Source organism: Nymphaea colorata, chromosome 10 (assembly GCF_008831285.2).
Source record: "Nymphaea colorata isolate Beijing-Zhang1983 chromosome 10, ASM883128v2, whole genome shotgun sequence".
NCBI classification, from domain to species: Eukaryota; Viridiplantae; Streptophyta; class Magnoliopsida; order Nymphaeales; family Nymphaeaceae; genus Nymphaea; species Nymphaea colorata.
The window spans coordinates 23,091,188-23,118,371 of NC_045147.1; the positions used below are offsets into that span (position 1 = coordinate 23,091,188).

Sequence of the window (27,184 nt, forward strand, 5' to 3'; positions counted from 1 at the left end):
GGGAAGAACTAATTGTTGTAGTTTATTAAAGACCAGTGATCGACTATTTTTAAAAAATGAAGAGGGAGTCATGACTTTGAAGATCACTTGCTTGATGCAGATTCTACTTTCTAACTGTTACTGGTCTGCTGCCGGTGCTTAATTTCCTCTTTCTCTCCCTCACTTGCTCTTCCTTCCTCTCTATTTAAACCCTCAACTAGCTTCAAAGATTCACAAGCAAAAGATATAGAGAGAGAAAGGAAAGAGATCTAGGTTCTATCGGTGGGTCATGGCTGCTACATGCAATCCTTCTTCCCAGCTGGTTAAGGTGCCCTGCTCCCTTGTGGTGGTGGTGATGGCGGCTTTGGTGGTGGTGATGGTGGCACCAGCGGCAGGGACATCGTTCGAGCCGAGATGCCAATCGATGTATGGGCAGCTGATGCCTTGCATGGACTACACCAACTTCCTCAGAGGGGGGAGGAACTGGCCTTCCCCGGAGTGCTGCAGGGCCATAAGGAACCTGCGGTCCACCCTCAGAGGAAGGGCCGACCGTCAAGCGGCCTGCCGCTGCCTCAAGGACCTCTCCGCCGGCTACGCTGCGGCGATCGACCACAGACTCGTCAGCTCCATCCCCAGAAAGTGTGGCGTCTCCCTCCCTTACGTTTCCCCAAACATCAACTGCAACAGGTAATTCCCAACTCCCTTCCCTGCACATCTGTTGATTTCTAACATCTCATGTATATACATATGCACCAACAAAGCCGACGACTTCTTAACTTCAAGTACTACAACACTCTTATATATACATACATTTGCCAGACGCCGGCATAGTCATTCCCCTTTGCTGATCAAACTGCAGGAGTGCACGCCTGAGAAATTAAGTGTTGGATTCTCTTGTTTTCCTTTTTTTGACTTCTGGTAGTAATGGCTTGCGGATTCTTGTGGCCTTACAGGGTGGCGTGAACTGCGCGGAGCATGTCTACAAATGGCGGTGGCTGTGAAGTAGCATAGGGGAGAATCAAGGTGCCGATCACGATGATCTTTAGATTAGTCGTTTATGTGTTTTGTTGTTAGTGAGGGAGGGAGTGAGAGGGTTAGTAATCTCTCTTTGAGAGCCGTCCTGCAATCCAGTCCAGAGTTTATGGTGTTCCAGTAATAACTTTACTTCTCTCTCTCTCTTATGGCCTCTTCTGCTTGTCACTGTACAAAAATGGTATGTGGCGCATCCCGTTAATTGGCGAAGAAAAGTGCACAAACAGCCAGAATAGCTAAACGTGAATTTGAATAAGAAAGTGAATAAACAAGTACACAATCTGGTATTAGTTAAACAAAATAAGGTTTATAATTTTACAATGTGTTTGCGCTAAGCTTGTGATGCGTAACACAACAACACATAATGATGCATAAGTATGACAAAAAAAAATCAAGTATATAATATCCACAAAATATTGTTAGAAGTGAAAACAAGTAAAAAAAGAATGAAAAATAAAATGTGAGGGGCAAGACAGAAAAGGCTGACCGGCCGCCGTTCACCTCTGCTTCCGTTCGGCAGACCCAAAGGGAAACATGAAAAGAGAGAGAAGCAAGCACCTCTCACCAACCCATTTGAAAGTAAAACACGAATCTAGTCCCCTAATTTTCAAAAAATAAAGCAAATAGATGCTCCAGGATGTGGTTCTGGTGCCTATTTTCTGGATAAATGCCAGGAAGAAGAGGGCAAAAATGAAGAAACGTACATTCTGAACCAGAAATGATCAATAAATGAAGTTGAAACTACAAAAACCCAAACATCTCCATGTATCCAATCTACAAGATAGAGAAGAGGCTAGAGAGAACAAAACAAGTAGGCAAGTTTGAGCAACTTTGTTACATCTGATTCTAAACATTTAAAGCAAATCTTTGCTAAGAGAGAGAGAGAGAGAGGGAGCTGTAACGACTGACCGTGAGAGAGAGAGCAAGGGCAAAAAACACCCTTCGATGACACCTTGTTGCCGACACATGATACACCACGTTCTGCTTTTTCAACCTTTTCCCCGAATCGTGCACATGCAGCAAAAATAGAGGAGGGACAGACCCCACTGATGATGCCGCAGATAAACTTCCCCAAAGCTTTACAAATATTTGCACGAAACAACGATGGGAAAGTTCGGTTGAGAGACAGAATCAAGCACAGCATACATTTAGGGTTCCTCCTCAATCCATATGGGCAGAGGACATAGGTAGAGAGGGATTATCTTCTCCAGTCTCCACTAGACAGAGATGGGGGAAGAAGGGGTTGTGCCATCTTCCATTGTCACAGATTGGAAGAGCTGCTTCACTCAACACACAGGAATCTCTCAGACACCTGGTGATCTCTCTCTCTCTCTCTCTCTCTCTCCCCCCTTCTCTCTCTGAGCCATGACAGGCAATAAACATCTTGTGATTGGCATAACTAAACATCTCTCTCCCTCTGTATTCCCTTCATACTACAAGGAGCGATCTCTTCTTCTCCGTCTCTCTTTGTGTTCATGGCGCCTAGGCACGAATGCCATGTGTCGCCTGAGGTCGAGAGGTTCTTGTGTGACAAACTTATCAATCCAAACCAACCGACAGCTGAGAGGTTCAGGACACTCGCCTCACTCTAAAACCTCAGAGGGCCATCCGTTCAGGATACCCTCATTCTAAGTCCCAATTCTCTCCTTCCCTTTTCTTAGATCTAGTGCGACATGTTTTCCTGCTTGATTTATGATTCGGCTAGATTCTTTCATATTTTTTGCATTTTGTTGAGGTCTTACGGTCCTTTTTTCCTCCATTTGGAGAAACTGGAGCTTATTGCCTTACTACTTGTTTGTGTAGGATGATTTATAATTGTTTATTAATATAAAACATAAACCATAAGATGTCAATTGAGGTGAGCTCTCGTGGTGCTATCTTTCTTGTTTATAAAAAGCATCAACTAAACCATTGTTAACTTTTGAAGTACTTACGGTTGTTAAATGTTGTGCAAGATTTGATACTGAGCATCTTGCTAGAGAGCTTGCTAATATGAGCAGGAACAAGGGAATTGTAAGTAACTGTGACGTCTTATGATTGATTTCAGGGTTATCTTTATTTCTTTTCTAAGTGATTCATTTTCCAAGTAATTCATTTTGATCGGCAAATATTGCTTTTCTCTAAGACCCTGTTTGCTTGTCGGGGGAATTACTGTGGACCGGTTGAAATTTGAAAAATGTGTATGTGTTATCAAACACGGTAAACGTCTCCGGGGTCCGACTTTTTGCGCGAGACAAAAATTTTGCCCTTAGCTTCAGCTTTTCTTCTTCTTGTTTGAGTAATTTCATTACTGTGATGCTTGACAGTCCAATGCAACTCGTTAATCCAATAAGCTTTCTGAAGTTCCTTTCCCTACAGATGATTTGATGCTGCCCATCCCATGTATGTCATGTTTTGTATTTGTGTGATTTAGAAATTTTAAATGACTTTTATACTTTTTATTTTTGTGAAATATCCATTTGGTGGTTTAACGATCCCCAATGATTTTAGAAATTGAAGGTTTGAAAAGTTATTTCCGCATGCTTTGGTTTTACTTTGAGGGTCGTCGTAATTTATGTTGGCAGCATGTCAAAAAATGGAGCTTGGCTAATCACAGACTCGTGAGTTATGATCCATTAAACTCGAAACATGGATTGCAAGCTCAAAATATCTATTGGCAAAACTCATGGGTACAATTTATGGCAATGTTTTCTTCTTCTTCCAGGCAACCCGTCCACCACAATTTGAAGGTGATAAAGAATAAAGCAATGCAAATATCATGGGTCCCAAAGAAGAATTGTACTCTGGCCTGTACCAACATAAACACATATATAGCAAACCAAAATCAAGAATTCATGTGTTTCTAGTTGGTTACAGTTGCTCCTTTCCCTGAAGTAGAATCATCATGCTCCCTAGATGCTACTCAAGTATTTGATCAAAGTGATGACAGCCCTCTCATACTGTATTCAACTATATGAGGACTTTGGAGGCCCCCCATATTACCCCAATGTGTTTGTCTGTATTAATTAGTTATCCACACCATCTTAATTAGCTTACCAATTTGATGTTTCAGACAATAAGGGTTGATTTATATCATGTAATGACTTTTATGTTTGAGTTTTCCAAGGAAATGATTAATTAAAAGGTCGTATGCTTATCATGATGGATTTAGAAGAAATGATGTTCCCTTCCGTGGGGGTAAAAATGCCAAAAAGTTGGTGGGAACCCATTTATCTTTGGTAAAATTCTTAAAAAACAACAAAAATTGTTCCTCGCTATCAAACAGAGGCTCATGTAAAAACTTCGTTCGTTCAGACATCAGGAGCTTGAAATTTCTGCTGATATCTCAAATTTTGAGGGATACCAACATGTATATGATGGAAAAAATTGCTATGAGGCGTCAATATAAAACTAAGCAATTTCTGTGGGGCTGCATGGGCAATTGACCACACAAGTCTGCACCTGCTTTCGCCACTGACCTGAATCAATACGATCCTGTACTAAACCAATCATAGGATCTCGATTTGGTAAAATGCAGAATAACCCCTTTACATATATACATTTGAGTTAGATAACTGCAAGCCAGGGAACTTGTAAATTTCTACTAGACGACGAGGCTCCGTTCCCTGCCAGCTTCTTTTTTTTCTTTTTTTTTTTTAATTTTGGTTGAGTTTACAATTTTTCGTTTTTAAACCTTATCATCTGCACGTACATGTGCCTTGAAACATTATTTTTATTTTCTTTTGCTTTGCACTTTTTAATTTTATGACGAACCTATTGAAAAGCAAAACTTCAAATCGATCCCCACAGACAAAACCAAATTAACCTTGTGAGAAGAACATCAAACTGCAATTAGATAATTAAGACTTGGTCCAAGATCTTCAACTTGAAACCTTCTATATTTCTGTCTTCCACTTCACAACTTCGTGCGCATCTTTTTTATTAGCTACTGTATATCTCTACTGAATTAAAACCAAATTTATTAACAAACTGCCTACACCTTGCCCATCTCATAAAAAGATTCCCGAAAACTAATCAAACTGCTACGCGTGTGCGTGCAAGCAAACGATTTTTGGCTCCTTATATTATCACAAACCAAGGCTGGCTGAAATTTAATTTGGCGAGAACCAAAATGTTCTCCTTGGTTGCTCATATGAACTAGTTGTGATGAATGTCACTGCTTGCGCAAGCACACCTTACAGGTTCATACGTAGGATGCAGCTTGATGACTGCAACCGATCATCTGCAAAACTGGCCCGTGGGATTAAGTAGTAAATTCCATCTGAATGTGATTAGTAACTGAATTGATATTCAGTTTAGAAATTTCTTACCAATTTATGCGTGCACACGTACAAATATAAAAATTGTAAGAAAAAATTTGATATGATATATATATATGTGGTTTATAGATTTAGTGAAAATATGAATCATAGTCCAAAATTCTGACAATGACTACGGTCAAGGAGGCTTAAGTAATTCGAGCTGGATTAAAAGAAAATGTTGGGTAAAGTGACAGAGCGAGAGAGGGAGAGGCATTCCATCTGATCAAGTTCAAAGCTAGTTACATACGCTCCTGTATGCATAGAGTGACTGAATTAAGTATCCCCATCAAAATAAAAAAGAAAGACTTTTGAAAGAATTTAAAAAATGTTAAAAAATTAAAATGTGTATAGCTTTATAAAAACTTTTAAAAATGCTTCAATCTCCATTTTTTATCTTTTTATGCATATTTGTTGCGTGCACAGAAGCTCAATGTTCTATCTAAAAAAGTTAAAGAAATGTGGGGAATCTGAGGTGATTGTTATCCTTTTATTATTTAAGAACTAAGCATGTTCATTGTTGGCTTGCAGCTCTGGACTATCACCGTAACTGCTCAGGATTCCTGTATTTTTTTATGAAAAACGGCAGTATTTAGTTTATGACAACCATATTCACGCTGCAGTGATGTGATTGGGAGATACGATAATCGGTTCGGGCATCTCCTTCTCCCCCTCCTGCTCTTCCCGCCTATTTAAGCCCTTCCAGGGCTCAAAAGGTGGACACAGACAGGCAGACAGACAAAAAGAAGGAGGAGGAAGAAGAGAGTCATGGCAGCCATTTCTTCCAATGTCAAGCTCTCCGGCACCTTCTTGCTCGTGGTGGTGCTCGTGGGAATGATGGTCTTGGCGTCGACCCCGACGGCAACCGCGGCTGTGTCGTGCAACACCGTCAATTCCAAGCTGATGCCATGCTTGGGATACGTGACCGGTAGTGGGAAAGGGGCACCCTCCTCCACCTGCTGCAGCGGCATGAAGACTCTCTACGCTAGTCTCAAAGCCGTCAACGACCGTCGAGCCGCCTGCCGCTGCATCAAGACCCTCACCAGCCGCTACGCCAACATCATCAACTTGAACGTCATCAAGACGCTGCCCAACAAGTGTGGCCTCAAACTCCCTTACACCATCTCTCCCTCCATCAACTGCGACAAGTACGCCCCCCTGCTGCCTCTCTTCCTCAATTAACATGCCTTGCCTTTCTGAAAAAATGTGTCTTGCTTTGTATCTATATTCTTCATCGATCTGTTGCTTCATGTCACACTCAATATTTTTGCTTCCTCACCCTCTTCCTCCTTACTTGGTCTTCTGTGCTAATAGTTTTTTGCTTAATGGTTAATGTGTTTTGCAGGCTGCCTTAAACTCAGTAGATAGAGCACGCTAAGCTGCTCCTGCTGCTGCTGCTGTTGGGAATTGGGAAGCTGCCGTAGTTCGCAGAGCTGATGATGATGTTTGGTTTACTTCTGCCTGTCTGTTTCTGTTGGAGAGAGAGAGACGTCTCTGTCTTCTCCTAGTGTGACGTTGTACTGTCTTGTCTTCCAGTTTCTATGGTTCCGATTAAATAAGGCTGTGAACTTTGTGCTTCCCACACATCTCTCTCTCTCTTTCTTTCTCTCTTTTATATATATATATATATATATATATATGATGTTTCACTAAAAGTAAACAATTTCTGTGCGAAACGGGGATCCTGCGGGCCCATGTCTGAATCCAAAACTTTGCGCGCATGGACGTCACCGGATCCAGATAAGGGCGATTTTGAGGAGATGAGCGTACATCTAACACTTGCATCTTTCTCAGTACTGGACAAAAACAATTGACTAAACGTGTTTCCTTCTTGTTTCTTACATCCCAAGCCAGTTAGACACTAACCTTCCCGTTGCCAGAGGCCACAATGAGGTTAAACCCGTGATCGAGAAACCAATATCCAGCTATCGAGCGCCCTCCGTGGTTGCACCAACTTTTTTGTCAGCCTGCTCTTACAATTTGAGACATTGTAGAGTAGATGTAAGTCCTCCTTAATGCTCAAATGCCAGTGCGTTAAGTCGAGGCCAGGCCTCGAATCGGTGAAGTGGCTGGAAAGGCAACTTTATGAAGTAATTCTGGACGATATTTCTAAAGGATTTCAAACATCAAAAGGGAAGAGCTCTCCAAAACTTTGCCTTTCGAAGGAAATCAAACTTGGCAGATAAATATCAACAGATTCCTTTGGGTATCGTCCATGCAGTTGTTCTTTTTTCGAAAAAAGAGCTTACTTGATTCTACCACCAATGTCAGCTGATCAAATACAACAATCGATTAATCATTGAAGATAACGGAAGTGAAAAAGATAGAGCACGATAATACAAGCAAGATAAATGCAACCAACCAACAAGAATAGCAGCGAAGGAATCGCTAAAGAATCTGGCAGAATGAACAACCAACGAAACAAATAAGTCGATGGAGCGAATAAACATGAACGGCATGAGATTCTATGCAGATGACAACAATTTGGCAGCACATAGCCACTTCAAAAGGTAGTACTGCTTTCACATGCGGATATTGAAGAACCTTCTGACTTAACAACAAGTCCACCTGATCTACCGATGTCAATACACTGTATTCGGCTCAGGGGATCTTGTTGCATGAACATGGGAGTGTGTAAGGATGTGGTTGTTCAAGGACCACTGAGATGCAAACAATAATGGGTTCAAAGGCATATGCTGAGGCCCCATGTTGAATGCTTCAGCAGTATTTGGTGACATGCATCTCTCCTTTAACAATCTTGAGCCTTTGGACTTCCTCCCTGAGGACCTCATTTAGATCTTCAAACGAACACATCCAGTTGCTTTATATTTAAGACTGAATGAACTGAGTAGTAATTAAAGTTGTACTAGCACAACGGTTTTATGATGTCAAAAGGGCCTTTACAAGAACAGAACAAATTTTGTGTTTGAATAAGAAAAAAGAAAAAAAAAATTAGGCTATGGTGCATGATTTGTAAGTGGTAAAGTGTAGATCCTGCTACCAACACCAAAATAAGCAGTATTGTTGCTGCAATTCTTAGATGCCATCTGATGGAAATTACTGGTTTTGTTTTCTTCTAACTTTAACCAGCGAACCTTCGATCTCTGCTTCCAGTAGCAGTCGTCAGACACATGGAGTTGGGTTAATTTGGTAACACAACAGCTGTCGCTTCACTAAAAAGGTGGAAGAAACCAGACCTTGCAGACAATTCAACTCAGGTTCACACTCTGCAATTTGAGCTGCATGAGAAGCCTTGTGGTTTGCCAACCACTGCCTAATATCTGCATACAAGCGGAAAAATTTGGTCATGCAAAGATGACCTAGTTCTTAAAACTGGGTTCTTAGAGCCGCACCTGCCTAAATGAAAATACTTTTGAGCGATGAAAGCCATGTAATTTGACAGAACATGCATGACAAACCCAATTATCTTTGGCAGAACTTTTGCAGAAACAAAAATTGTTCCTCGCGCTATCAAACGGAGGCTTATGTTAAAACTGCATTTGTTCAGATATTTTTATTGGATCTCCAAGCAGATCTGGCTTTGGAAAAAGATCAATACAAATTCGAGCCAAAATTATTTAACGTTTGAATGCTCAGATCTCGAACCAGTCAATACATATTTCTGCTCCTATTCTTATTATGGTTTCTTAAACGGTGATACGAGCCTTTCATTTAGTTGCCCTTGCACTCCCATCTACTCAATCACGGAGAACCTGATCTCAATTTATGAGAGATTTTAGAAGAGCAAGTACTGCTTCCTCATGAAGGACCCAACATTGGGACTCCCAAATTAGCAACATATTACACAAAGAAAGTCATGAGATCGGTGTGATGAAACCTTGCCTATAGTGCTACTCATATCATGCTTGAGTTGATTCTCTTTTCTGGGTTTGAATAAGTGGGCATGAATGGGTAGCGGAGTCAGAAATTTCTGACCAATTTTATGATCTCGATTAGGTGCACTGCAATTTTAATAATCACTGAAGCTGGCTAAATGCACACCCCTATGCACAAAAAATTGGTGAGTAGGAATCGTAATGACCAAAATATTCTTATTAAAATAATAAAAGGAGCTTTTAATTAAAAGAGTAAAAAAGAATATAAAAAGCGAAAAAGTTAAAAATGTCAATTTTTTTTTAACAAAATTCAATGCACCCACCCTTTTGGTGCATATTCGTTGTGTGCACACCTCTGTGCATAACGTGTTCAAGCAACTCAGTCTGATCCGTGCACGCAACTCTATCTGAATGATCTGTGGATCGAGCATGTATGATCTAGGGAACTTACAAACTTTGTACTGCCACTTCTTTTTTAAAAATTTGGTTAAGGCTTTACAGATTTTTTTTTTCTTTTGTTTATTTTCTTTTGCTTTGCTCTTTTTGATTTTATGATGAGCCTTCTGAAACGCAAAACCTCAAATCGATCCCAACAAATAAACCAAATTAACCATGTGAAGACAACATCGTATTGAAATTAATAATCTTCAACTTGAAATTAACCTTCCACATTTCCGTCTTCCACTTCACACCTCCGTGCGCATCTTTTTTATTAGATAGTGTATGTATCTACTTAATTAAAACCAAATTTATCAATGACTACCTACAGCTTCCCCATCTCATGAAAAGATTCTCGACCTGAAAATTAATCAAACTGCTACGCGTGTTCGTGCAAGCAAACAATTTGGGCGACTAATATTATCACAAACCAAGGCTGGCAGAAATTTAATTTGGCGAGTACCAAAAGATTCTCCTTGGTTTCTCAACTTACTGGCTGACATATAGGAGGCAGATCATCCGCAAAATTGAGCCTTGGGATTAAGTAGCAAAATTATCAATGTGATAAGTAACTGAATTTCTATTACTAAGTTCAATGGGCATCTAATTTATGCGCGCACACTTACAAATACAAAAACTGAAAGAATAAATTTAACGTAATATATATTCGCCATTACAGGTCAAATTGAAAATTTGATTGCATATTTAGTTTTATAGATTTAAACAAAATATGAATCATAGTCCAAAATTCTGACAATAACTATGAGCGTGAGGCCTAAGTAACTCAAGCTTGGTTGAAAAAAGTGTTGGGTATGTGAGAGAGGAAGAGCGAAAGGTATTCTACCTGATCAATAACAATACCTCTCCTATCTCGAAACATGAAGAAATGTGGCGAATCTGAGTTGATCGCTATCCTTTTATTAGTTAAGAACTGCGCATGTAAGTGTTTGCTTGCAGGTCTGGACTATCACTGTAACTACTCCGGATTCCTACTTTTCTTTTACGAAAACACGCAGAATTTAGTTTATGAAACCCGTATGTACGTTCCTGTGATGTCACTGGGAAATATGATAATCGATTCGAGCGATCTCCTTCTCTCCCTCCTGTTCTTCCCGCCTATTTAAGCCCTCCCCTGCCTCAAAATGTGGACACAGACAGGCAGAGAGACAAAAAGAAGGAGAAGGAAGAAGAGAGTCATGGCAGCCATTTCTTCCAATGTCAAGCTCTCCGGCACCTTCATCCTCGTGGTGGTGCTCGTGGGAATGATGGTCTTGGCGTCGACCCCGACGGCAACCGCGGCTGTGTCGTGCAACACCGTCAATTCCCAGCTGATGCCATGCTTGGGATACGTGACCGGTAGTGGGATAGGGGCACCCTCCGCCACCTGCTGCAGCGGCATGAGGACTCTCTACGGCAGTCTCAAAGTCGCCGCCGACCGTCAAGCCGCCTGCCGCTGCATCAAGACCCTCACCAGCCGCTTCGCCAACATCATCAAGTTGAACGTCATCAAGACGCTGCCCAATAAGTGTGGCATCAACCTCCCTTACACCATCTCTCCCTCCATCAACTGCGACAAGTACGCCCCCGTGCTGCCTCTCGTCCTTAATTAACATGCCTTAACTTTCTGAAAAAATGTGTCTTGCTCTGTATCTGTATTCTTGATCTATCTGCTGCTTCATGTCACACTCAATATTTTTGCTTCCTCACCCTCTTCCTCCTTACTTGGTTTCTAATACTAATAGTTGCTTGCTTAATGGTTAATGTGCTTTGCAGGCTGCCTTAAACTCAGTAGACAGAGCACGCTAAGCTGCTGTTGCTGTTGGGAAATGGGAAGCTGCCGTAGTTCACAGAGCTGATGATGATCTTCGGTTTACTTCTGTCTGTCTATTTCTGTTGGAGAGAGAGAGATATGTCTCTGTCGTCTCTTAGTGTCACGCTGCACTGTCTTGTCTTCCACTTTCTACAGTTCCGATTAAATAAGGCTGTGAACTTCGGGCTTTCCCATACATCTTTCTGTTTCTATATATCTCTCTGGAGTTTCATTAAAAATAAGCAATTTCATAGGGATCCTGCGGGCCCTTGTCTGAATCCAAAACATGCATGCATGAACGTCACCGGATCCAGGCAAGGGCGATTTTGTGGAGATGAGCGTACATCTAAAACTTGCATATTTCTCAGTACTGGACCAAAACAATTGACTAAACGTGTTTCCTTCTTGTTTCTTACATCCCAAACCAGTTAGACACTAACCTTCCCGTTGCCAGAGGCCGCAATGAGGTTAAACCCGTGATCGAGAAACCAATATCCAGCTATCGAGTGCCCTCCGTGGTTGCACCAACTTTTTTGTCAGCCTGCTCTTACAATTTGAGACATTGTAGAGTAGATGTAAGTCCTCCTTAATGCTCAAATGCCAGTGCGTTAAGTCGAGGCCAGGCCTCGAATCGGTGAAGTGGCTGGAAAGGCAACTTTATGAAGTACTTCTGGACGATATTTCTAAAGGATTTCATACATCAAAAGGGAAGAGCTCTCCAAAATTTTGCCTTTCGAAGGCAATCAAACTTGGCAGATAAATATCAACAGATTCCTCTGTGAATCGCTCATACAGTTGTTCTTTTTTCGAAAAAAGAGCTTACATGTTTCTACCACCAATTGCTTTCCCATCAGTTATTTAATCATTGAAGATAACGGAAGTGAAAAAGATAGAGCACGATAATACAAGCAAGATAAATGCAACCAACCAACAAGAATAGCAGCGAAGGAATCGCTAAAGAATCTGGCAGAATGAACAACCAACGAAACAAATAAGTCGATGGAGCGAATAAACATGAACGGCATGAGATTCTATGCAGATGACAACAATTTGGCAGCACATAGCCACTTCAAAAGGTAGTACTGCTTTCACATGCGGATATTGAAGAACCTTCTGACTTAACAACAAGTCCACCTGATCTACCGATGTCAATACACTGTATTCGGCTCAGGGGATCTTGTTGCATGAACATGGGAGTGTGCAAGGATGTGGTTGTTCAAGGACCACTGAGATGCAAACAATAATGGGTTCAAAGGCATATGCTGAGGCCCCATGTTGAATGCTTCAGCAGTATTTGGTGACATGCATCTCTCCTTTAACAATCTTGAGCCTTTGGACTTCCTCCCTGAGGACCTCATTTAGATCTTCAAACGAACACATCCAGTTGCATTATATTTAAGGCTGAATGAACTGAATAGTAATTAAAGTTGTACTAGCACAACAGTTTTATGATGTCAAAAGGGCCTTTACAAGAACAGAACAAATTTTGTATTTGAATAAGAAAAAAAAAATTAGGCTATGGTGCATGATTTGTAAGTGGTAAAGTGTAGATCCTGCTACCAACACCAAAATAAGCAGTATTGTTGCTGCAATTCTTAGATGCCATCTGATGGAAATTACTGGTTTTGTTTTCTTCTAACTTTAACCAGCGAACCTTCGATCTCTGCTTCCAGTAGCAGTCGTCAGACACATGGAGTTGGGTTAATTTGGTAACACAACAGCTGTCGCTTCACTAAAAAGGTGGAAGAAACCAGACCTTGCAGACGATTCAACTCAGGTTCACACTCTGCAATTTGAGCTGCATGAGAAGCCTTGTGGTTTGCCAACCACTGCCTAATATCTGCATACAAGCGGAAAAATTTGGTCATGCAAAGATGACCTAGTTCTTAAAACTGGATTCTTAGAGCCGCACCTGTCCAAATGAAAATACTTTTGAGCGATGAAAGCCATGTAATTTGACAGAACATGCATGACAAACCCAATTATCTTTGGCAGAACTTTTGCAGAAACAAAAATTGTTCCTCGCGCTATCAAACGGAGGCTTATGTTAAAACTGCATTTGTTCAGATATTTTTATTGGATCTCCAAGCAGATCTGGCTTTGGAAAAAGATCAATACAAATTCGAGCCAAAATTATTTAACGTTTGAATGCTCAGATCTCGATCCAGTCAATACATATTTCTGCTCCTATTCTTATTATGGTTTCTTAAACGGTGATACGAGCCTTTCATTTAGTTGCCCTTGCACTCCCATCTACTCAATCACGGAGAACCTGATCTCAATTTATGAGAGATTTTAGAAGAGCAAGTACTGCTTCCTCATGAAGGACCCAACATTGGGACTCCCAAATTAGCAACATATTACACAAAGAAAGTCATGAGATCGGTGTGATGAAACCTTGCCTATAGTGCTACTCATATCATGCTTGAGTTGATTCTCTTTTCTGGGTTTGAATAAGTGGGCATGAATGGGTAGCGGAGTCAGAAATTTCTGACCAATTTTATGATCTCGATTAGGTGCACTGCAATTTTAATAATCACTGAAGCTGGCTAAATGCACACCCCTATGCACAAAAAATTGGTGAGTAGGAATCGTAATGACCAAAATATTCTTATTAAAATAATAAAAGGAGCTTTTAATTAAAAGAGTAAAAAAAGAATATAAAAAGCGAAAAAGTTAAAAATGTCAATTTTTTTTTAACAAAATTCAATGCACCCACCCTTTTGGTGCATATTCGTTGTGTGCACACCTCTGTGCATAACGTGTTCAAGCAACTCAGTCTGATCCGTGCACGCAACTCTATCTGAATGATCTGTGGATCGAGCATGTATGATCTAGGGAACTTACAAACTTTGTACTGCCACTTCTTTTTTAAAAATTTGGTTAAGGCTTTACAGATTTTTTTTTTCTTTTGTTTATTTTCTTTTGCTTTGCTCTTTTTGATTTTATGATGAGCCTTCTGAAACGCAAAACCTCAAATCGATCCCAACAAATAAACCAAATTAACCATGTGAAGACAACATCGTATTGAAATTAATAATCTTCAACTTGAAATTAACCTTCCACATTTCCGTCTTCCACTTCACACCTCCGTGCGCATCTTTTTTATTAGATAGTGTATGTATCTACTTAATTAAAACCAAATTTATCAATGACTACCTACAGCTTCCCCATCTCATGAAAAGATTCTCGACCTGAAAATTAATCAAACTGCTACGCGTGTTCGTGCAAGCAAACAATTTGGGCGACTAATATTATCACAAACCAAGGCTGGCAGAAATTTAATTTGGCGAGTACCAAAAGATTCTCCTTGGTTTCTCAACTTACTGGCTGACATATAGGAGGCAGATCATCCGCAAAATTGAGCCTTGGGATTAAGTAGCAAAATTATCAATGTGATAAGTAACTGAATTTCTATTACTAAGTTCAATGGGCATCTAATTTATGCGCGCACACTTACAAATACAAAAACTGAAAGAATAAATTTAACGTAATATATATTCGCCATTACAGGTCAAATTGAAAATTTGATTGCATATTTAGTTTTATAGATTTAAACAAAATATGAATCATAGTCCAAAATTCTGACAATAACTATGAGCGTGAGGCCTAAGTAACTCAAGCTTGGTTGAAAAAAGTGTTGGGTATGTGAGAGAGGAAGAGCGAAAGGTATTCTACCTGATCAATAACAATACCTCTCCTATCTCGAAACATGAAGAAATGTGGCGAATCTGAGTTGATCGCTATCCTTTTATTAGTTAAGAACTGCGCATGTAAGTGTTTGCTTGCAGGTCTGGACTATCACTGTAACTACTCCGGATTCCTACTTTTCTTTTACGAAAACACGCAGAATTTAGTTTATGAAACCCGTATGTACGTTCCTGTGATGTCACTGGGAAATATGATAATCGATTCGAGCGATCTCCTTCTCTCCCTCCTGTTCTTCCCGCCTATTTAAGCCCTCCCCTGCCTCAAAATGTGGACACAGACAGGCAGAGAGACAAAAAGAAGGAGAAGGAAGAAGAGAGTCATGGCAGCCATTTCTTCCAATGTCAAGCTCTCCGGCACCTTCATCCTCGTGGTGGTGCTCGTGGGAATGATGGTCTTGGCGTCGACCCCGACGGCAACCGCGGCTGTGTCGTGCAACACCGTCAATTCCCAGCTGATGCCATGCTTGGGATACGTGACCGGTAGTGGGATAGGGGCACCCTCCGCCACCTGCTGCAGCGGCATGAGGACTCTCTACGGCAGTCTCAAAGTCGCCGCCGACCGTCAAGCCGCCTGCCGCTGCATCAAGACCCTCACCAGCCGCTTCGCCAACATCATCAAGTTGAACGTCATCAAGACGCTGCCCAATAAGTGTGGCATCAACCTCCCTTACACCATCTCTCCCTCCATCAACTGCGACAAGTACGCCCCCGTGCTGCCTCTCGTCCTTAATTAACATGCCTTAACTTTCTGAAAAAATGTGTCTTGCTCTGTATCTGTATTCTTGATCTATCTGCTGCTTCATGTCACACTCAATATTTTTGCTTCCTCACCCTCTTCCTCCTTACTTGGTTTCTAATACTAATAGTTGCTTGCTTAATGGTTAATGTGCTTTGCAGGCTGCCTTAAACTCAGTAGACAGAGCACGCTAAGCTGCTGTTGCTGTTGGGAAATGGGAAGCTGCCGTAGTTCACAGAGCTGATGATGATCTTCGGTTTACTTCTGTCTGTCTATTTCTGTTGGAGAGAGAGAGATATGTCTCTGTCGTCTCTTAGTGTCACGCTGCACTGTCTTGTCTTCCACTTTCTACAGTTCCGATTAAATAAGGCTGTGAACTTCGGGCTTTCCCATACATCTTTCTGTTTCTATATATCTCTCTGGAGTTTCATTAAAAATAAGCAATTTCATAGGGATCCTGCGGGCCCTTGTCTGAATCCAAAACATGCATGCATGAACGTCACCGGATCCAGGCAAGGGCGATTTTGTGGAGATGAGCGTACATCTAAAACTTGCATATTTCTCAGTACTGGACCAAAACAATTGACTAAACGTGTTTCCTTCTTGTTTCTTACATCCCAAACCAGTTAGACACTAACCTTCCCGTTGCCAGAGGCCGCAATGAGGTTAAACCCGTGATCGAGAAACCAATATCCAGCTATCGAGTGCCCTCCGTGGTTGCACCAACTTTTTTGTCAGCCTGCTCTTACAATTTGAGACATTGTAGAGTAGATGTAAGTCCTCCTTAATGCTCAAATGCCAGTGCGTTAAGTCGAGGCCAGGCCTCGAATCGGTGAAGTGGCTGGAAAGGCAACTTTATGAAGTACTTCTGGACGATATTTCTAAAGGATTTCATACATCAAAAGGGAAGAGCTCTCCAAAATTTTGCCTTTCGAAGGCAATCAAACTTGGCAGATAAATATCAACAGATTCCTCTGTGAATCGCTCATACAGTTGTTCTTTTTTCGAAAAAAGAGCTTACATGTTTCTACCACCAATTGCTTTCCCATCAGTTATTTAATCATTGAAGATAACGGAAGTGAAAAAGATAGAGCACGATAATACAAGCAAGATAAATGCAACCAACCAACAAGAATAGCAGCGAAGGAATCGCTAAAGAATCTGGCAGAATGAACAACCAACGAAACAAATAAGTCGATGGAGCGAATAAACATGAACGGCATGAGATTCTATGCAGATGACAACAATTTGGCAGCAGATAGCCACTTCAAAAGGTAGTACTGCTTTCACATGCGGATATTGAAGAACCTTCTGACTTAACAATTCGGTCCTTGAGAACCTACGTCCACAATCAGAAAATCAAAGTGCCTTCCTTCTTTGTTTCTTTTCTTTTTCTTTTTTCTTGATTACACTTTCTATGTACATCGTCACTTTTTGTACAGTAGTAAGAGGCTACAAAAATGTCCCTGTAACCGGTGAGAGATTTTTGGGCATAATTATTTCAGTTTGAGAATCGTGAGCCAAATCACCATCTTTATGATCTTTCTTTTTTCCTTTCCTTCTTATCCTCTCATCAAGATTTATTTCCTTTTCTCCTTGCGTTGCATTGTGAGAATCGTGGATCAGATTGGGAGCATTCTGGCTGGCACATGATAACTGCTACTTTCCATTTGTAGAGCCCATTAAATGACGTTCCATAGAAGCGTTTTGTTCCTTGCAGCTGTCGATACCAAAACTGAACGTTGCATTGAATTTGGGCATTACACTATTTGATAGACGATTTCCTTGCTGACTTGATTGCTCATGAGTCAAAATTGAAGGTTCTTCTTTAATACGCCCCCTCAAACGAAAACGACTGATGACGTTGAGTTTGGCTCGTAAATTTAAAAACTGATCTTTCCCCAAGGCTTTGGTAAATATGTCCGCAATTTGGTCAGAAGAATGCACGTACCTAGTGGTGAGATTCCCTGAAGTGGCCATTTCTCGCACATAATGATAATCAATCTGAATATGTTTCGACCGATTGTGGAAGACTGGATTTTTTGCTCAATAGAGAGCACTGACATTATCACAAAGAAGAACAGGTGCTTTCATAATTGGAATGCCAATATCTCTAAGGATCTGAAGAAGCCAGGTTAATTCGGCCGCTGTTGATGCCATGGAACGATATTCAGGCTCGGTGCTGGATCGAGCGACGGTGGTTTGCTTCTTCGCACTCCAAAAAATACAATTTGCTCCTAGAAAAGTACAGTACCCTGTTGTGGATCTTCTGGTAAGATGACATCCGACCCAATGGGCATCGGAAAAAGCATATAAATCAACCGTACTCTGAGAAAGGAGATGAATTCCATAATCGATAGTCCCTTTGATGTAACGGAGAATACGCTTGGCAATGTTGAAGTGAGCTCGGGTGGGATTCTGCATAAATTGACTGATGAAATTGACTGAAAATGATATCTCTGGCCGAGTGATTGTGAGGTACTGTAAGGATCCAACTATCGCGCGATAAAATGTAGGATCTGGGTATGATGAAGTATCCAGAAGATCTAACTTAGTTGCCATGGGAGTGTTCATTGGTTTGCAATCAATCATTTGTGCACGGTCCAAAATGTCTTGAGCATATTTTGCTTGATTGAGGAAGAGACCATTGCCAGTGTGTAAAACTTCGATCCCAAGAAAATAGCTGAGTTGCCCCATATCTTTCACAGGAAATTCATCTTGAAGTTTAGAGAGAAAATTCTGAATTAAGCTGGAAGAGCTACCCGTAAGCACCATATCATCAACATAGATTAAGAGAATGAGGCAATTGTTATTCTCATGAAACGTGAACATCGATGGATCAGAATAGCAGCTCCGAAATTCATTGTCGAAGAGGAAGTCACTTAGCCATTGAAACCATGCTCTAGAAGCCTGCTTCAGACCATATAAAGCCTTGTTAAGACGGCAAACATGATGCGGAAGAAGAGGATCCTCAAACCCTGGTGGTTGGGACATATATACTTTTTCATCAAGTGATCCATGTAGAAAGGCATTTTTAACATCTAATTGTTTGATGCGCCAATTGAAAATGGTTGCAAGAGAAAGAACGAGCCTTATAGTAGTGGGTCGAATGACAGGAGAAAAAGCCTCTTGATAATCGATTCCTTCAACTTGAGTGAAACCCCGGGCAACCAAGCGTGCCTTTAGCCGATCAAGGCTTCCATCAGCTTTGAGTTTGGATTTGAAAACCCATTTAGATCCAACGACGTTCATATTGGGTTCTTTTGGAACTAATTCCCATGTGTTATTGGATCTCAGTGCCATCATTTCTTCTTCCATTGCCGCTCTCCATCCATCATGTCGAAGAGCATGTTGAATTCTTTTGGGCTCTTTTGGAATGCTAGAGTAAGTGATATGAACATTGGCATATTTTGGATTGGGTTTGTGAATGCCCGTCATAGCTCTAGTGGTCATTGTTCTGCTTTGGGAAGATGTTGCTCGAGTCATAGATCTAGTAACTATGGCTCGAGGTTCCATAGAGTTTGATGGGCTAGATGAAGCTGATGGCGTTGGATCAGGTGGATCGGCTGAATCAACATTTGTAGGTAAGGAGCTGACATTTGTCGCGTCTTGATCATATACATTTAGGCGCGGGTCTGGTGCAGGGCTGCAACAAGGTGTGAGATCGTCTGAATCTAATGGAGTTCCAGCACTTGAGCCTTCGAAGTCAACAAAAGATATAAAATCACTTCCCATGACGTCATCCTTGTAAAGAGAAGATGGGTTTTTGAAAGGGAGTGAATTTTCATCAAAGACGACATGCCTTGATATGTATAGACGTCTGGAATTTGGTTCGAAGCATTTGTAACCCTTATGAAGGGTGCTATAGCCGATAAAAACACATGGAACTGATTTAGGATCAAATTTGTTCCTTGCGTATCCTCTCAAATAAGGGAAACATCTAGTCCCAAAAATGCGCATGCTGGAATAATTAGGCATCCTGTTAAACAAGATGGCAAAAGGTGACTGCATATTCAAGGTGGCGGAGGGCAGCCTGTTCATTAAGAAAACCGCAGCTGAGAAGGCGTCAGTCCAAAAACGTGCTGGAGCATTAGAATGGAAAAGCAATGTTAATCCCAATTCAGTGATAGAGCGATGCTTGCGTTCTGCCTTGCCATTTTGTTCAGGTGTCTTGGGGCAGGAATATTGATGTTTAATTCCAAGAGCATCAAGATAGGCTGTGAAACGAGAACTAGTGTATTCACCGCCTCCATCACTTTGGAAGATTTTTATTTTCCTGTCGAACTGACGCTCAACCATTTTGTGAAAATGAACAAAAGCATCAAAAAAATCAGATTTATGCTTTAGAGGGTAAAACCATGTAAAGCGACTATTGTCATCAACAAATATAGTATAGAAACGATATTGTTCTCGAGATGGAACGGGTGCCGGCCCCCATAAATCACTATGAATTTTTTCTAATGGTAAAGAGCTAATATCATCTTTCTCAAGAAAAGGCAATTTGCAAGATTTTCCCATTTGGCAACTAGCACAAATCGAAAATGAACCATTAGGTAAAACATCAATGTATTTATGATTCTTCAAAAAAGAGAGAACACTAGATTGAGGATGTCCCAATCGAGCATGCCAAGATTCTTCCGTCGCCCGTCGAAAACGTGATGAAAAGAAAGCTTTATGATTGCCATTGTTGTTAACTTCATAGAGACCACCTTGTTCAGTTCCCGTTGCCACTAGCCTGCCCGTCCTCTTGTCCTTCAAGATGCATCGACCGGAGGTGAATTCAAAGATGTATGGAAAATCGTTAGTCAATTTACTAACAGAGATAAGATCTTTAGTGAGACGAGGAACATAGAGAACATCCTTAAGAGAAAGATTTGGAGAAATATCAGCTTGTCCAACGTGTGTGATTGGGATACGCTGCCCGTTCCCAACAATAACAATATCAGAACCATAATAAGGAGAAATGTTCTTAAGTTTACCTGCGTCCCCTGTCATATGGGCTGTAACTCCAGTATCAACCAGCCATCCGGAATCTTGTGGATCACTTATGGTAAGGGCTGCAAGGGCATGATTAGCATCTGCCGCTTGGAAAGAATGATTAAAACGATTGTAGCATCTCATGGCAGAGTGATTCTTCTTGTTACAAATTTGACAAACGATATCTTTGGATGAATTGAAGGAGGTGGCCAACCCATCGATTTTTGGTTGAGGAGGTTTAGTGTTGTAACCTGTTTGAGACAGATTGTATCCACCTCCGTGGGAAGGATAATGTTGATGGTAGCCTCCTCCACGTCCACCTCTATTATGCCGTCCTCGTCCTCGAGAGAATTGGTAAGTGCCCCGGAGTCGATTTTGATTGTCACGTTGCGCATAGAAGGCAACTTGGGGCGAAGTGTCCGAATTGAAAAATTTGTTTCTCACTTCCAAACTTTGTAATAAAGATATCAATTCTTTGTAAGAAGGAACGGGTGGCTTGAGCATGGCCATAACGAAAGGTTCGTAGCCTTTTCCCAATCCTTGGAGAAGCCAGAAGGCCTTTTCTTTGTCTCCAACAGATTTTCCTATGGCAGCCAAGTCATCGCATATGGCTTTGAACTTGGCGACATAGACTTCAAGGGCATCGTTACCCTTTTTACAAGTCGTAAGCATATGAGTAAGATGAAAACCCCGTTCTTGGGATTCTTGGGCAAAGGCATCAACAAGAGTGGACCAAATTTCTTGAGAAGAACTCAATCCAACAACTAAACCAAGGACGTTTTCAGACAACGTACCAGTGATCCATCCTTTTATAAGACGGTCGGAGCGACGCCACGATTCAAAATTGGGATTTGAGATTAGTTGCTGCGGATCAGCCGGGTCAACATTGTGACTTGGCGGAGCAGAGATTGAACCAGTCAAAAAACCCTCCATGTCCTGACTTTCAATGAGTGCAAGGATTTGCGTCTTCCACAATAGGAAGTTATTGTGCGTCAACTTCAGAGAAACAAAATTGGCCACGTTCAAATTAAGGGGGTAAGGATAGAGCAAACTGTTTGAAGATGCTGCTGAGGTGGATGGTGCCATGGTCACCAAATTGAGAGGATGACACTTCCTTGGATATCAACGGCGGCACTAAGGGAAATGACTGATTTCCAGGAGTTATCTGCCGATGAAGGCTTGTAGAGGCTCTGATACCATAAAGAAAATAGGAAGCAATAGAGAAAGGAAGAGGAAAAGAGAAAACACAAGATTTACGTGGTTCGGTCCTTGAGAACCTACGTCCACAATCAGAAAATCAAAGTGCCTTCCTTCTTTGTTTCTTTTCTTTTTCTTTTTTCTTGATTACACTTTCTATGTACATCGTCACTTTTTGTACAGTAGTAAGAGGCTACAAAAATCTCCCTGTAACCGGTGAGAGATTTTTGGGCATAATTATTTCAGTTTGAGAATCGTGAGCCAAATCACCATCTTTATGATCTTTTTTTTTCCTTTTCTTCTTATCCTCTCATCAAGATTTATTTCCTTTTCTCCTTGCGTTGCATTGTGAGAATCGTGGATCAGATTGGGAGCATTCTGGCTGGCACATGATAACTGCTGCTTTCCATTTGTAGAGCCCATTAAATGACGTTCCATAGAAGCGTTTTGTTCCTTGCAGCTGTCGATACCAAAACTGAACGTTGCATTGAATTTGGGCATTACACTATTTGATAGACGATTTCCTTGCTGACTTGATTGCTCATGAGTCAAAATTGAAGGTTCTTCTTTAATACTACCGATGTCAATACACTGCATTCGGCCAAGGGGATCTTGTTCCATGTTTTTTGCATGAACTTGGGAGTGTGCAAGGATGTGGTTGTTCAAGGACCACTGAGATGCAATCAATAATGGGTTCAAAGGCATATGCTGAGGCCTCATGTTGAATGGTTCAGCAGTATTTGGTGACATGCATCTCTCCTTTAACAATCTTGAGCCTTTGGACTTCCTCCCTGAGGACCTCATTTAGAGCTGCAAACGAACACATCCAGTTGCATTATATTTAAGACTGAAAGAACTGAATAGTAATTAAAGTTGTACTAGCACAACAGTTCTATGATGTCAAAAGGGCCTTCACAAGAACAGAACAAACTTTGTATTTGAATAAAAAAAATGAAAAAAAAGGAGGAGGAGGAGGCTATGATGCATGATTTGTGAGTGGTAAAGTGTAGACTCTGCTGCCAACACCAAACTAAGCAGTATTTTGGCTGCAATTGTTGGATGACATCTGAAGGAAATTAATGGTATTGTTTTCTCCTAAATTTAACCAGCGAACTTTCGATCTCTGCTTCCAGTAGCAGTCGTCAGACACATGGAGTTGGGTTTATTTGGTAGGCAAGGAGACTTGCTGAACACAACAGCTGTCGCTCCACTAAAAAGGTGGAAGAAATCAGACCATGCAGACGATTTAACTCAGGTTCACACACTGCAATTTGAGCTGCATGACAAGGCTTGTGGTTTGCCAACCACTGCCTAATATCTGCATACAAGCGGCATAATTTGGTCATGAAAATCGAAGCCGCACGTCCCACCTGCACTGATATGGTCCATGAAAAGATAACCTGATTCTTAAAACTGGAATTTTAGAGCCACACCTGTTCAAATGAAAATACTTTTGAGCGATGAAAGCCTTGTAATTTGACAGAACATGCATGACAAACCCACTTATCTTCGGCAGGACTTTTGCAGAAACAAAAATTGTTCCTCGCGCTATCAAACGGAGGCTCATGTTAAAACTGCATTTGTTCAGATATTTTTATTGGATCCCCAAGCAGATCTGGATTTGGAAAAAGATCAATACAAATTCGAGCCAAAATTATCTGACGTTTGAATGCGGAGATCTTCATCCAGTCAATATAAATTTCTGATCCTATTCTTATTATGGTTTTTTAAACGGTGATACGAACCCTTCATCTAGTTGCCCTTGCACTCCCATCTACTCAATCACAGAGAACCTGATCTCAATTTAGAAGAGATTTTAGAAGAGTAAGTACCGCTTCCTCATGAAGGACCCAACATTGGGACTCTCAAATTAACAACATATAAGAAAGTCATGAGATTGGTGTGATGAAACCTTGCCTATAATGCTACTCATATATGTTAGGAACAACACACGAAACTCTCCTCTCGTATTCTCAAGAAAGGGGATAGAAGCAATAAAGAAAAAGACAAAGATTTAAGTGGTTCGGAGCAATAATCTTCTATGTCCACGATCGCACGGATCTTTCACTATTCACTCTCAGATGAACACAGACACTTTCAAAGAGAAGATAAAAAAAAAACTGTGGCCCTCTCACAACATAAGTATTAGGGTAAACCTCCGTTTGTACAAAATGACATAAATGTCCTTACATAAGAAAATATTCTTTCGGGGGCTAACGCCCCCGAACCCTCATCCTTACGGGCAGGTTGGATCCACGGTATTGCATATGAGTGTCGAGCATGAATAAAGTTCCATACACCAACAATATCATGCTTGAGTTGATCTTCTTTCCTGGGTTTGAATGAGTGGACTTGAAGACAGAAATTTCTGACCAATTATAAGGTCTCAATTCGATGAACTGCAAGCCTAATAATCGGCCAAGCTGGTTTAGAACACAGGGGTGTGCTCAAAAAATTGGTGCATACAAGTGGTAACGACCAAAATATTCCTATTACAACAATAAAAGGAGCTCTTAATTAAAAGGATAAAAAAAGATTATAAAAAGTGAAAAGTCTAAAATTTCACCTTTTTTATAAAATAAAAATCAATGCACCCACCCTTTTTGGTGCATATTTGTTGGTGTGCACGCAACTCAATCTGAATGATCAGTAAATCGAGCATGTATGATTTAGGGAACTTATAAATTTGTACTGCCAGTTTCTTATTTAAAAATTTGGTCAATGCTTTACATTTTTTTTTCCTGAACCTGTCATATACCCATGTGTGTGCCTTGAACTTTGCTCATTTTGGTTTTATGATGAGCCTTCTGAAACGCAAAACCTCCAATCGATCCCAACAAATAAACCAAATTAACCATGTGAAGACAACATTGTGTTGAAATTAATATCTTCAACTTGAAATTAACCTTCCACATTTCCCTCTTCCACTTCGCACCTTCGTGCGCATCTTTTTTATTAGATAGTGTATGTATCTACTTAATTAAAACCAAAATTATCATTAACCACCTACAGCTTCCTCATCTCATGAAAAGATTCTCTCGACCTACAAATTAATCAAACTGCCACGCGTGTTCGTGCAAGCAAAAAATTTTGGCGACTAATATTATCACAAACCAAAGCTGGCAGAAATTTAGTTTGGCGAGTACCAAAAGATTCTCCTTGGTTTCTCATATGAACAAGTCGTGATGAATGTCACTGCTTGCGCAAGCTCAACTTACTGGTTGACATATAGGAGGCATATCATCCGCAAAATTGAGCCGTGGGATTAAGTAGCAAAATTATCAATGTGATTAGTAACTGAATTTCTATTACTAAGTTCAATGGGCATCGAATTTATGCATGCACACTTACAAATACAAAAACTGAAAGAATAAATTTAACGTAATATATATTCGCCATTACAGGTAAAATTCAAAATTGATTGCATATTAACTTTTATAGATCTAAATAAAATATGAATCATAGTCCAAAATTCTGACAATAACTATGAGCGTGAGGCCTATGTAACTCAAGCTTGGTTGAAAAAAGTGTTGGGTATGTGAGAGAGAAAGAACGAAAGGCATTCTTCCTGATCAATAGCGATACCTCTCCTATCTCAAAACATGAAGAAATGTGGCGAATCTGAGTTCACGCTATCCTTTTATTAGTTAAGAACTGAGCATGTGCGTCTTTGCTTGCAGGTCTGGACTATCACTGTAACTACTCCGGAATCCTATTTTTCTTTTTACGAAAACACGCAGAATTTAATTTATGAAACCCGTATGTACGTTCCTGTGATGTCACTGGGAAATATGGTAATCGATTCGAGCGATCTCCTTCTCTCCCTCCTGTTCTTCCCGCCTATTTAAGCCCTCCCCTGCCTCAAAATGTGGACACAGACAGGCAGAGAGACAAAAAGAAGGAGAAGGAAGAGAGTCATGGCAGCCATTTCTTCCAATGTCAAGCTCTCCGGCACCTTCATGCTCGTGGTGGTGCTCGTGGGAATGATGGTCTTGGCGTCGACCCCGACGGCAACCGCGGCTGTGTCGTGCAACACCGTCAATTCCAAGCTGATGCCATGCTTGGGATACGTGACCGGTAGTGGGATAGGGGCACCCTCCGCCACCTGCTGCAGCGGCATGAGGACTCTCTACGCCAGCCTCAAAGTCGCCGCCGACCGTCAAGCCGCCTGCCGCTGCATCAAGACCCTCACCAGCCGCTTCGCCAACATCATCAAGTTGAACGTCATCAAGACGCTGCCCAATAAGTGTGGCATCAACCTCCCTTACACCATCTCTCCCTCCATCAACTGCGACAAGTACGCCCCCGTGCTGCCTCTCGTCCTTAATTAACATGCCTTACTTTCTGAAAAAATGTGTCTTGCTCTGTATCTGTATTCTTGATCGATCTGCTGCTTCATGTCACACTCAATATTTTTGCTTCCTCACCCTCTTCCTGCTTACTTGGTTTCTAATACTAATAGTTGCTTGCTTAATGGTTAATGTGCTTTGCAGGCTACCTTAAACCCAGTAGACAGAGCTTCCGAAGGTGTTGTTGCTGTTGGGAAATGGGAAGCTGCCGTAGTTCGCAGAGCCGATGATGATTTTAGTTTACTTCTGTCTGCCTGTTTCTGTTGGAGAGAGAGAGAGACGTCTCTGTCATCTCCTAGTGTGACGCTGCACTGTCTTGTCTTCCAGTTTCTGCAGTTCCGATTAAATAAGACTGTGAACTTCGGGCTTCCCGCACATCTATAGATCTCTCTCTGTCTCCCTGAAGTTTCATTAAAAATAAGCAATTTCACAGGGATCCTGCGGGCCCCGATCTGAATCCAAAACATGCACGCATGAACGTCACCGGATCCAGATAAGGGCGATTTTCTGGAAATGAGCGTACATCTAACTCTTGCATCTTTCTCAGTACCGGACCAAAACAATTGACTAAAACGTATTTCTTATTGTTTCTTACATCGCAAACCGATTAGACACTAACTTGGGTCCTGGTATATCTTACTCGAAATAATCACCCAAGTCTATTTTGAATCTAAATTTAGCATTCAACTCTAGACCTCCTTCCGCTGGAAGGCCTTGAGCCAACCTACCGACCCAGGAAAGCTGAGGCAATTTAATATGTTTGTCTTTCCGGCCTGTTTGGAGTCGGTGAACTGGTCGGAAAGGCAGCTTAATGAAGTACTC

The 27,184-nt window shown here is 41.1% G+C and overlaps 4 protein-coding genes across 6 annotated transcripts; all 4 read left to right on the plus strand.

The window, feature by feature from the left end:
* Positions 1-44: 44 nt before the first annotated feature.
* Positions 45-1,010, plus strand: LOC116263249 (non-specific lipid-transfer protein 1-like). Its single transcript, XM_031642910.2, has 2 exons — positions 45-666; positions 933-1,010. Exons 1-2 carry the CDS (start codon positions 269-271, stop codon positions 940-942), a joined length of 408 nt encoding a protein of 135 aa, XP_031498770.1. The 5' UTR covers positions 45-268; the 3' UTR covers positions 943-1,010.
* A 4,952-nt stretch (positions 1,011-5,962) lies between these two features.
* LOC116263027 (non-specific lipid-transfer protein-like) lies at positions 5,963-6,889 on the plus strand. The gene is made up of 2 exons (XM_031642594.2): positions 5,963-6,457; positions 6,655-6,889. Exons 1-2 carry the CDS (start codon positions 6,078-6,080, stop codon positions 6,662-6,664), a joined length of 390 nt encoding a protein of 129 aa, XP_031498454.1. The 5' UTR covers positions 5,963-6,077; the 3' UTR covers positions 6,665-6,889.
* A 3,821-nt stretch (positions 6,890-10,710) lies between these two features.
* LOC116263021 (non-specific lipid-transfer protein 2B-like) lies at positions 10,711-11,636 on the plus strand. Its single transcript, XM_031642587.2, has 2 exons — positions 10,711-11,159; positions 11,357-11,636. Exons 1-2 carry the CDS (start codon positions 10,726-10,728, stop codon positions 11,364-11,366), a joined length of 444 nt encoding a protein of 147 aa, XP_031498447.1. The 5' UTR covers positions 10,711-10,725; the 3' UTR covers positions 11,367-11,636.
* A 3,720-nt stretch (positions 11,637-15,356) lies between these two features.
* On the plus strand, positions 15,357-26,739 carry LOC116263090 (non-specific lipid-transfer protein-like). 3 transcript variants are annotated; one of them, XM_050080180.1, is made up of 2 exons: positions 15,357-15,803; positions 26,507-26,739. In XM_050080180.1, exons 1-2 carry the CDS (start codon positions 15,370-15,372, stop codon positions 26,514-26,516), a joined length of 444 nt encoding a protein of 147 aa, XP_049936137.1. In that variant the 5' UTR covers positions 15,357-15,369; the 3' UTR covers positions 26,517-26,739. The 3 variants fall into 3 exon arrangements, with proteins under 3 accessions (XP_049936137.1, XP_031498442.1, XP_031498541.1); XM_031642582.2 differs by lacking the exon at positions 26,507-26,739 and adding an exon at positions 16,001-16,294 and having other exon boundaries at positions 15,358-15,803; XM_031642681.2 differs by lacking the exon at positions 15,357-15,803 and adding an exon at positions 25,874-26,310.
* The last annotated feature ends 445 nt before the right edge of the window (positions 26,740-27,184 follow it).